Consider the following 12,780-nt stretch of genomic DNA (forward strand, 5'->3'; position numbering starts at 1 on the left):
AAGTTGGGGAAAAACTTATGTCCATGAGGTTAAACCACCATAAAATAAGATGAAATAAAACACTTATTTACCTGGTCCCATTATGTATTTGATTCTTTAGTTGCCTGTTTATTGGGGTTGTCTTTGTGTTTCAAAACAATGACACAAGTAGCATAAAGGCTGCTTTTTAATAGCCAAGTGTGTAGCTTTAGAGGTCAAGATTTCAAGAGCAATCAGAACTATTATGGTATACACATAGATACCAATGCAATCCGGATTATTCACTAAAGTCTGAATGTTCCAGATTACCCCAAATAATCCAGAACTTTGATGGGGTCTTTACACTACATATTTCACAGGATATATCTGTACCTGGATTTTGCAAAGCAGCCTCCAACTTTCCTTGAATGTAGTCCAGATCTCTGCGTTTTTTGGATGCTGGGACCAAATGATAAAAATGTGGAAGCAAATGCTCTGAATGAACGGAATTGGGCATTATCTGTCTGCAAATATGGTGATTTTTTTTCTCTATAATTCTGTAGAACCAAATTTGCCAGCACATAGTGGCCAATTCTAATAGAAACATAGAATACATTACAGTAATGTCATATTCAGCACCATTTGGTTAACTAACTTCTAGGGAGAATGGGATAACTCCATACAGGGGTACATTATACCCAATAATGAAAATATAATCGTTCAGGTGATAAAAAGCACAACATTCTATAAAATTAATTGTGTTTAATGATTTTAATCACATTATATGAATATATTATAATGTAAATATTATGTATAAATCAATATTATATTTTACGTCCTTGTCAGCTGTGTGCTTGTTCTTCCAGTGGGCAGAAGTAACAAAATTCTGTAGGTTTGTCTACAAAAAGCAGGTGAATTTATTTTGCAGATTTTCTTACTACCTGATTTCAAGTGAATCTAATTGAAATTCTTTATTTGATAAATATAGAAATCCTATTTCATATCAGAATTACCGATTTTTATAGCACTGGATAGTAATGAATTGGATGTGCTCATTCAGTTGAAGTAACCAAATGTCTTCCAGGTTTGCATATTGTAAATATAAAAAATGCAAAACAGTTATAATTTTAATTTTTATTTTTTACTATTTTTATTTTTAAAAATTCTTTATTTTTGTTGTGCAAAAGATCACAAATTGGCTTGCACTGCCACAACAGCATGTACGAGCCCATAACCATTATACATTTGGGAACAGGAACATGGCATGTGAGGAATGTTTATTTATTTTTTTAACAAAGAAACATGGAAAGGCAGCTGAGCATAAACATGAACATCAACATGAGCGGTGACATTGGTTACCAGAGGTGGGTTAGTACTTTGGGGAGGACACCGCTATTGTTTAAGTAAAAAAGAAAAATAGATCTAGAATTGGTTATCGTATGTTCAATTCCGTATGTAGTCAGACAGTGGGTCCTAGACTCTGTCTCCCAGGGCTGTTTTTATTAACAGCTATGGGGTAAATCACTGGGTCAGTAGAGTGAAGTGTGGTTCCATTGGGGCCGATGTAACATACCGACAGCTGTGATATATTTCCCCGTAGGGCATTTTGGTGGTTCCCCTGTGGGAACTAGGAGTATCGGGTGGAGATGGATTACTTAGGAGTCCCCTGTCTGTTAAGGGATTTGCTCCCTACCAAGTTCTGAAGTAAAGGTTTGCGGACCATTTCAAAAATAAGTGGAGGTACCTGGTAGGTATTCACTAGTGGGTTATAATTATAAACTGGATCTGAGGGTTATGAGCGGACTGGTACTCTATTTTGGCCGTGGATGTTGGATGGCTAATTGGTAGTGACAAGGAGGCTGTCACTGCTAAACAGTGATAGTGATATAATTAACAAAAAAGAGACAGGAAAGAGGAGAAATAAGGAAAAGATTTCAGAAAAAAAAAACAATAACGGGGAAAATAATAATCAGTCCTGCACGGTGGTGGGATATGTATTCCTCTATGCGGACAGGTTGGCTCTGGAGTGGTCTTACTGGCACTCAGGTCGGCAACGCGCTCCGGGCCGCTCTCGGGGAAAAAGTATGCTATGTTTGCAGGGTTTATGTGGAGCAGAGTCCCACTTGTCCCATTCTAGGGGTCTATGAGGCTAAACGTTTGCAAGTGTGTTTCCAGTTCTTGAAGGCTCTGTGCCTTGTAGGTAGTCCCTTCATGTGTGAAAAGTAATGCTTGTGGGGTGGCCCATCGGTAAGGTATGTTCCTGGAGTGTAATTGCTGGAGCGGTGGCTGTATCGATTTCCACCCGAAGAGAGTGCTTTTCGTCAGGTCTGGAAAGACTAGGAGCGTGGCTCCCTTGAAGGTTAGGGGGGTCTTCCCTCTTATTGCGGCTGTGAAAGCGGACTTGTCCCGGAGGTTTTGAAAGCGGAGGATGAGATCCGCTGGTGCAGACTGCAGTGCCTGTCCAGGCTTGGGGAGACGGAACATCACATCTAGCTTTATGGCTTTGGCCTGTTTGGGCGGTAACATGGCTTCAAACAGGCGTCTGATGAAGTGGGTTAAGTCGTTGAGGCCTACGGTCTCCGGTATTCCTCTGACCTTTAAATTGTATCGTCGTCTTTGGTCTTCTTGTGAATTTAAACGGTTTTCTGTGGCTGGTTGACTGTTTTGTAGGTCTGCCAGCGATTGCTCCACCTTTGTGATTCGGGTGTCGTGGCTGCTGGAGGTGGCTTCAAGTTGTGTGACCTTAGTTATTGCGCTTTCTATGGCGTTCTTGTAGTAGACCATGTCTGGAGCCAGGTCCTTGCGCAGATCTTCAAACATGGATTTTAGCAGATCCGCTGTCACTGGGTCTCCGGTGTGTGGTGGCTTGATTGCTCTCTTCTGAGGCGGGCCATAGGGGGCTCCCTCCCCGAGGTCTATGGAGGCCTCATCGAAAGGAACGCGATAGCTTGGCCCTCAGCGCCATCTTGGCCCATGCGGCCTGCTGTGAGCCCCTCAATAGTTCCCCGATATCTTTGCTGATTGGGCACTTGTCGGCACAGGGCTTTTTTCGGTTTTTGTTCTGCCCATTGTCCGCCCTAGCTTTTTTTATGAAGTGTAGGGTCGTTCTTTTGGCTTAAAATGTCAGGTTTTGCTCGGTTTCAGTAGATTAGGGCTTGGAGCTCAGAGAGATGCGTCCGCTCCGTTCCTCAGTTGGCTCCGCCCCCCCCCCATAATTTTATTTTTAACCACATTTTGTCAATATAGATCAAATGTGCACGTTGGTGAATATATTTTGATTGTTTGCTTCGACTGCAGGTAATTTCAACATAGGGAATGCCGATTGATCATTCACAGCAACTGTGTGAGAAATCATAATATTTAATGTATTGGAAAAGGTAACTCCTCTTATTTTTTTTCCTTAAAGGAACACTCCCACCCAATAGCATCTCCGTTTCTATGACGTTGTTATGGGGCTGGAGTGTCTGCCCTTACCCTATGGAGTTAAACCATTTTTATCTGCAAAGTTGGTCTTAAGGCACCTGTCAGCACTGCCTTCCTCAGAGTTCCTCTGGTTGTCCTATTGTACTGTTACTTGCAATAGATGGCCAGTGGTAAACTAAGAGCATATGCGCAAACTCCTTAGCCTATTACCGTCCAACAAGGCAAATCTTCATATATTGTATGTTGTTGAGCACCAGGTGGACATTCTCAGTGTTACATTGCTCAAAATTATTTTAATATGGTAGGTAAGACAGCACACAGTGACTCTAGCCCCCATAACAACTTAATTGAGATGAAATTATTATTAGGCTGGATTTCCCCTGGAGTGAACCTTTAAATGAAAAACAGTGAATAAATGTAGTTTAATTTTCCTTGATACTGCACCCATTTCCAATAATCTGTTTAGAACTTTTATTTTTAGGATCACCCATAGACCCTTTCACACAACAACACACTTTAGATTTACTCTGAGAACTATATATATATATATGTGTGTGTGTGTGTGTGTGTGTATATGTGTATATATGTGTGTGTGTGTATATGTGTATATGTGTGTGTGTGTGTGTGTGTGTATATGTGTATATGTGTGTGTGTGTGTGTATATGTGTATATGTGTGTGTGTGTGTGTATATGTGTATATGTGTGTGTGTGTGTATATGTGTGTGTGTGTGTGTGTGTGTATATATGTGTATATGTGTGTGTGTGTGTGTGTATATATGTGTATATGTGTGTGTGTGTGTGTGTGTGTGTGTGTGTGTATATATATATATATATATATATATATATATATATATATATATATATATATATATATATATATATATGTATATGTATGTGTGTGTGTGTGTGTGTACAAAACAAATTTTACACAAAAAAGTGCAAATCACACAAGGTGTAAGGGTGGTATCAGAAGTACAGGTGCAACTCCCCAGTGTTTAAAAACCACTTAAAAACACTAATACAGATACAAATTAGAACAGAGATGGAGGAGTGCAAATATAGAAACGGTATACTTATTCACCCTTGGTCATCATCTGAATTTCACCTTCATAAAAGAGTGAAAACATAACATAATACTGTTTGACCAAATAATATCAAAGGAAAGGGTGTAATTTTCCACTCACACTTTGCAGAGCCACGTATAGTAGGCTCTGACTATTTTGGTTCTTGGAGAAAATCCCTTTCTTATTGTCTCCACTCCACCACTCCTCCGGATCACTCCACTGGTACCAGGAAAAACAGCAGATAAAAATAACTCCAGGAAAGTGGGGATATTTGGAAAATTTAATATTATACAAAATAAGATGAGAACAGGGATGTAAAGTGCATAAAAGTAAAAAAAGCAAAGATAGCAGCACTGACGCGTTTCGACTCTTTAAAGTCTTTCTCAAAGTGCATAATCCGTTAGTTACACTTCCTTGTATATATACCAGTCCAATCTTCAAATTTGGCGCCCGATTTTCGTTCCGGTCCTTCACTTCCTGCTTCCGCTCGGCAGCATTTTTTCTCTCCGCCCACTTTTGCGTCTGACGTCAGACAAACTCTTCCGATACCGGAAGTGATGTATAAAGTATGATGATGACCAAGGGTGAATAAGTATACTGTTTCTATATTTGCACTCCTCTATCCCTGTTCTAATTTATATATATATATATATTTGTGGTCGGTTAATATCGTATAGTGAAGTACCTTGTGATTGGAATTAAGTCGGTGTGGTGTGCCGGAACCGACGTAGAGGGTAGGCCTGAAAAAGAGGGCCCCCCTGAATGAATTGTATAAGAGGGAGAGGTGGGTGGGGTGAACAGCGTGCGTACGGCAGGTAGGAAGGGGGGGGAGTAGCGTTTATATGGAACGCTTAACTCCTCCCACAAATACAGGCCTTACGGCCTTAAAACTTGTGGTCGGTTAATATCGTATAGTGAAGTACCTTGTGATTGGAATTAAGTCGGTGTGGTGTGCCGGAACCGACGTAGAGGGTAGGCCTGAAAAAGAGGGCAAAAGGAAATGCCAGAAAAACACACTTATAGCACTATATAAAATCCATGTCTTGCTACTCCTGTGTTGGGAATGTTCCTGTATAATATATAGCCGATTCCTAGTGCCTCTAATGTTGTTCCGGCGTACTGCTACTGGATGTCGTTCTTATAGAATGGATGTGAAAATAGCAGCTAGTGGTCCTACTTACCCTAATGACGGAATGTGAACGTAGAATCGTATTTAGAAGTAGATAGGGAGTGATTAGTGGTTAAGTGTCTCGATTGTCTGGTTCGAACGTTGACGTGACGCGGTGTAGTGTTTGTACCTTCTTAAATTTCCTTGGGGAGACATGACTTACCTGTCTGATTAGTTGTGATCGTGGAGTTGTAGGGTTCCCGTATGGTTGCAGGCACATAGATTTACGACCTGGTTGTGTGGCGCGAATGCTGTTTAGGGAGTCTGACACCGCCCGGTATACCCATCTGTGTACGTACGTTACTGTGAAGCGATAACCAACTATCTTTGATATCTTGTGTAAAAAATGGGGTATGGTTTGAAAGGCTTGTCAGAAACGTGTATGTCAGTTCGGAATAGTGCGATCGTGTACGTATGAAGGTTTGAATAAAAGGTGGCAAAAATGTAGAAAAGACTACAGGGTGATCAGTATGCCTGTGGAAGTCCTGCTCCACCGCTTCTTGGAAGAATGTCACGATTCTGTTATATGTATCTTAGAGCAAACGAATAATGTCCTAGATGATAACTTGTGTCGAGCCCCAACAGCCGAGTGACCGGAAGGGGATGCCAAAATGCAGATTATGCCTGAGAGATGTGAGTCGGGTGAGGTACGAGACTGAGCGACTCATGGATAGCCGGCCCTGATAGACACGAAAATGCTGCAATCCCTCGTCTGACGTTGCGTATGTAGGACATCCTGAAAAAGAACATGACAACAACAATGAACTCAAACAACAACAATATGGTTAAGTAAAATAGAACTGGCTGGCTAACTAGTGCCGAAGCGAAAAGCTCACTACCCCGTGACAAGTGAGGCCCTGCTAGTAGCCAAGCGGCTGGTGAGAGGCTCTACCTATGATTTGGGCGTGGGGCTCGAGCCACTAGCGTGGTGGCGGGGTGGTGGCCTCTCGGTGACAGTAAAGATCCAAAACGTGTAGCCGTGTCAGGTGAGGCCCTAACTATAAACCCGATAGGTGGGTGAATGCGAGGCACTAACTATGATTTGGGCCGAGGGGCGAAATCTCTGTGTTGAGATTGGGGAGTTGGCCTCGCGGGACCAGCTACGGTGTACAGCTAAGGCCAGCTCCTAACCCTAGATAGCCAGTTCTCTGACCCTAGACGGGGGCTTGATAAGGGGGTAACGTAACGTGCTTGGAAACCCAAGTTGTAGTAAATGATAGATACCCGGTTATTCCCAGATAGAGACAGAGGAAACGAAGGGAGAGAAAGGAGGAAGAAAGAAGAAGGAATTGAAGTCGAGGGAAGGAAAATAATGTGCAGTATAGTGAAGTACTATGGAGATATAGCCGATAGTGCAGTATCGATAGACCCCGAGGGTGCTGAAGATTCTCATGATGGTTACTATATAAACCTGAAAGGAGATGAAATGAAGGCGTTGTGCCAAGAAAACGTCGTAGCAGCTGACGGAGAGAGGAGGGTGAAATTAGCAAGGTAGTGAGTAACAAAACGATTGTTACGGGTAGTGAGTACGAATGAAGAGTTGTGGAGTGGAGCCGTGGCCTGACGAGGCAAGGCAGGAATCAAGCCCCCGTACCCCAAACATGTAACAACGTGGCCTGGTAGAGGCAGTTGTTAGGAAACACAATGAAACTAAACCTGATAGAAACAGGTGATAATCCTTTAACAAAGGCCAATTGTGTAACAATTGTAGGAAATGTGAACGAAAACACATTTATACCAGATAGAAACAGGCGGCAACAGTGAACCAGTAATTGTCTACTGCTAGCAGATGACAAAATGAAACAAATAGTAACAGTGATTGTCGGTTTGATACCTCATCGTGTAACAATGTGGCCTTGTCGAGGCGGTTGTTTGAAGTGTGGACGAAACAAAATTGTACCTGATAGAAATAGGCGATAATAGCGACCTAGTGATTGTCTAATGGTAACAAATGACAGTATGCAACATTAAGAGGAAATCAGCGGGGAATGTCAAATGGCGGTTACGCCTGAACCTGAGGTAATTCGATGCATGTATAACAGGAGTTGCATAAGTGTTAGCGTAATCTGGGAGATAAAACAATCCAACATATACACAGTGTTTAGTTAGTTAGATTAACTTGACCCAATAAAATAGTACATGCATAGCGTCAGGCATTTAGTGGTATCACGTGGAATGCATCCATAGTAGAAACATCATTAACAACCTGAAAACAGGACGGCAGAGAAGCTACACATTATACAGAATAAAACAGCAAATACCATCAAACCACTAGGTGGAGATACCAGCCGAATAAACTAGGACTTTGCACTGATACATTAAAACATAATGGAAAGTATGCCCAAAATCTCCAATTTAGAAATATTGCGCTGATATATGAAAAACATGATGGAAAGTAGGAGTGAAAATTTACGTAGCCAATATGTTGTGCATGATATAATGAAATAACTGGCATCCCTACCTATACCCTCTCAGTAGAAAAGCATAGCCTCCATAACAACATGAGTCTTAACCCAAGTGTACTAATATAAATAACCATAGCAAGATTAACGTTAGGACCGGAAATTAATGTGTCCGTGAAAGGGTGAGGGGGGGGGGGGGGGTGTAGGACCCCGACCCCCCAGACGGCGGTTTATACAAACTATAACAATAAACACATTTATACAATCTGGTCACTTCCTTTTTATTTTTTTTATTTTTTTATAACAAGATGTAAGCAAAATTAACAAATATATAGATGTTACGAGGTTTCTGATTGCTATGATCAAGCCAAATAATTTGTTCATTTTGTACAAAGGCATGCTCTTATAGAGAATCGGAGGCAAGTCTTTTCTAAAAAATTGCAACATTGTCATAGGAACATTCTTTCAATCTAATTTATTCCGACATGATTGAATTGCATGACATATACTAGGGTGCCATGGGAAACATTGTTTCATGCATAGCAGTTACACTCTGTTTAAGACAGAAGGGCAGGGAATGGAAGAATCACAAACAGGGGTGATATAAAGATAGGCTACCCCATTATTTGGCTGCCTTAGCATCATGAGAATTGTAGTGTTCCAGATACGGATGTAGTTTGTGCTCCCCTTGCTCTAACACACCAATTACTGCAATTTGCATTTCATGGCTGTGCATGATGGGGAGTGCAGTTGCAGAGCCTGCCCATCCCTTGGAAGAAGCTGATACAAAATTATTTATAATTGGTACACGTTTCCAAGCTAATGTGAATCGTGCAGCTAGCCAGCTTACTCGCTCCCAGCTTGTATTACATTTGGTCAAAAGAGAAGTATTATCAGCAGAGCATGCAGTGCGAATGCACAGTGGCTCTGCTACCTCTCTGCTGTTGTCCTGTTTGTCAGAAGGGACTGCCTGACTAACTAGAGAGGGGAGAGGGACAGAGGGAGAGCCATGTTAGTGTAAGTTGTACCACCAGTTCAAACAGTTTGCTCTTTTAAAGCATTATAAATGAGGGCTGAACCTCCGCACATAGCAGACATGTGAATACCAGGAAAAAGCAATTAACGCTTCATGAAAGCAGGCAGAAGTAGGAGTTAACTGAAAGAAATGTACTAGGACAAAAAAAAAACAATCACATATGCTCGTTACTACACCTCGGAAAACAGCACTGAAACCAGTCTGCAAATGACTAACATTGTAACAGCGTTCGCCTGTTAGTCCATTCGAGTGTTTGCACGTGTGAACAAGCAGGGGAAACCGAACGATATGAATGAGTATTACAACGGCAAAATAGCCTGAACGAGGCTATTTTGCCGATTACCTGACATTCGTATGTTTTGTCGGTTCGAATGCGCAGAACGGGCAGTGGAGGAGAGACCCGGATGTTCGACTGGACTTTCATTCAGCGCTGAAGTGCTTCGGCTGAGTTTCCCCAAACGGAGGGGGAAGCTCTGACCTGGCGGGACGTGCGGCCGTAAACCGGAAGTGCGAGGTCATCGAGAGGGACCAGTGAACAGCGTGCGTACGGCAGGTAGGAAGGGGGGGGAGTAGCGTTTATATGGAACGCTTAACTCCTCCCACAAATACAGGCCTTACGGCCTTAAAACATATATATATATATATATATATATATTTTTTTTTTTTTTTGAGGTGCCAGTAGACATACACAAATTGAGTGTTTTTAGGACTCTGTGTTCCAGTGAACAATGAATGCTCAGTGTTAACTGTTTCTGTTACTAGTATATGGAGACATATTAAAGTATTTGGAGCCTTACGCATTCTCTAAATTAGGACTGCGTTTTCAGTATTGCCATGAAGCACTATTATTCTAAATGCAAAATATGTATGTTGTCAATAGAGTGTGTTTAATGACAGTATTTTGCACATTTTTTTGGGGGGGGGGAAGTGAAAAAATATTAAAGTATTGAACTGTAACATTAAATATTTTTATCCAAAAATAAAGGTTTTTTTTTTTTTTTTTTTGTAATTGCCCAACTAGGAATCATAGCTTTGGTCTGATAAATGGAGCCAGATCCTGACTTATATCTTTTGTATCCCATTTGTAGTCGAGGATTTATTTTTGGCCTGTGGAGTGCCTGCGCTTCTGTGGGGAACATTTTAGGTGCCTTCCTTGCGTCTTCTGTACTGAAATATGGGTACGAGGTATGTGTTTAATGAACAGAACCAGGTTTGAATTTTATTGTTTGGCACGGAGACTAATTGAGCCCTTCTCAGCTTCTCAAAATAATGTCTCCATTAACTTATTAATGGTCTATGATCTTGCCACACTCTTGCTTCTGTGGAATTCTCATTTAACATTTGCAGATGTATGCAACTCTGCCATTGACAAATTAGTGGGACATTCCATTTTTATATTGGATTTTTATTACTATGGAATTATTGCATTGTTGATCCTTAAGGAGTTAACGATACACTGTTAGAAAAACACACAGCAAGGCCTCTGTGTGCTTACATGGAAAGGATTCAGAGAAAGATCATCCAGAAGGACAAGTAAAACAGTGACTGTGAAGTGAAGTGGTGTTCACATAGGAAAGCATTGAATTGGCTGAGCTTGTCAAGGAGATAGATAAGGGGCAGAGCCAGCACTAGCCAATCAGCATATCCCCATAGAGATGCATAGAATCCATGCATCTCTAATGACCATCCCTTAGCCCCAATCCCTAGGCTGTAATGTAAACACTGCCTTTTCTCTGAAAAGACAGTGTTTACTGCAAAACAACCTGAAGGGAATGACTATACTCACCAGAACAAATACAATTAGCTGTATTTGTTCTGGTGACTATAGTGTCATTTTAATTATGATATGGATGTTATTTCCTGTTTTAGATTCCTATACTGTGCGGATTGTAATTATTCTCTGTAAGAAATTAGTTTGAGCTACACTTCCTAGAGGTGCCTATTGCCATTTTTATGACCGCATCTGACATAGCTGCTATTTCTATGCTGTACTTACAGTAATGCCCACCCCTTAGCACCAAAACGACATACATTATCTAGTACACTCTTTAACACTTACACTAACCTTAACTTAAAAATTTCATATAATATAAAATATACTTAAAGGCTAAGTGGGTATAACTTGATAACGGGACATTTATTGCAGGAAAATGTCATTTGAGAGTTCTGGAAACCTTGATAAACCACTTGACCTTTGGTCTTATTGTTTATTATGACATATCCAGAACCCCGTAATTTCACTATTCCCCTGTAATGATGGTTCACAGTTATGTATTTGTTATATACGGTAATATACACACATGTAACTTATTTGTGCTTATCTGATCCAAAACGTTGTATCAGTCTTGAGGATTTGATGTGCTGATTGACATATCTGAACATTTACATATGTACATGGTAATATAGGCCAAAAAAAACTGTCCTTCAAGTTCAGCCTTTTTACATGCTATTTCAACTGTTGTTCTAAAAGAAGACAAAATAAAAAATAGAGTATAACCGCAGCAACCTTCCAGGCCTGTAAATTCATTGTGTTAAATCTTAGAGAACCTTTGGATAGCAAAAAGTTGTTTGAGAATCTCAGGTGATTTGATTAGATTTGATTAGCAAGTACTGTTTGTAAAAGCACATAACAAATTTTACATCCTGAAAAGATTAGGGAATACACAAGACATCAACACAATGTGTTTTATTTATGATGAAGGTTTCTTTAATTGTTTTCCTAATAATAGTAATTTGTAATGCACATGCCCACTAACTGTCGCTTACTATGAATAAGCAATGTTTCTGATCCATCTAAGTTATATGTGACACTATCATGTATAGCTATATGGTTCCCACCGTGTAGGGGTTTATGGTGTATGCACAATGTTTAGAATGAAACTAGTAGCAGTACCAAGATTGGCTGAGAGGTTTTATGAATCTCTATGGTTATATAGATCTATGTATTTTTAATTATTAAGAACATAATGTATTCAAATATGTAAGTGGAAGCCTTTTCTGTTACATTGGGTGAAATGTTTCTCCTGTTTTGCAATTGTAGTATGCTTTTCTTGTGACTGCCTCTGTTCAGTTTGCTGGAGGGTTGATCATCTTCTTTGGCCTGGTGACCTCTCCTAAAGAGTTAGGTAAGTGGAATGGTGCAGGAAATAATTTGAATGTTTTTATTTTCCTGGTAAAATACTCTTTCATTGATTCCAGTCTATTTGGTAGGTATTGTATGTATTGTAATGTTAAATGTGCTTTAAACAGATATCACTTGCTATGACTGCATCTCTGACCAGATTCCTAAATAGTCCATTGTACAGGAAATTACTAGTGAATTTAATCCTATTCTAGCTTCAGTTCTCATTTTCACCCTTCTCTAACAGCTTTTTGCTGCAGCTGTAACTGATCAGAGAGCTCATTTAAGTAATGGACAAATGTATTAAATGAATACTCCAAGTTCTATAACAACCATGGTGTGCTGTAGGGGTTAAGGTGCCAGGAGTGCCCTCTAGGAGTAAGTAGTCAAACTGTTTGCAAACGCTTTGACAACTTACCTAGGACCCACAGCCCACCTCCTCCTGTGTAGCTGGAAACTCTCTGCACTGAGCTAGTCTTCAGTCTAGTCTATAGTTGATGCCATATGGCAGTGGCACTGCATTGTTTAGCTCAGTGAAGCAAACGGCAGCTCCTTGTATGAAGTAGCAGCTTCTGCCGTCGCATCGAGGTAAGTTGACAAGCTGATTG

At 40.6% G+C, this 12,780-nt stretch overlaps 1 protein-coding gene across 1 annotated transcript in view; it reads left to right on the plus strand.

The window, feature by feature from the left end:
* Positions 1 to 12,780, plus strand: part of SLC37A3 (solute carrier family 37 member 3) — a 39,935-nt gene that overhangs the window by 13,702 nt on the left and 13,453 nt on the right. The window contains exons 7-8 of the mRNA XM_063447605.1: positions 10,140 to 10,236; positions 12,092 to 12,176. Coding sequence (XP_063303675.1) covers positions 10,140 to 10,236; positions 12,092 to 12,176 — 182 coding nt within the window. The remainder of the gene's footprint in view (positions 1 to 10,139; positions 10,237 to 12,091; positions 12,177 to 12,780) is intronic.

Source organism: Pelobates fuscus, chromosome 3 (genome assembly GCF_036172605.1).
Source record: "Pelobates fuscus isolate aPelFus1 chromosome 3, aPelFus1.pri, whole genome shotgun sequence".
Lineage (NCBI taxonomy): Eukaryota > Metazoa > Chordata > Amphibia > Anura > Pelobatidae > Pelobates > Pelobates fuscus.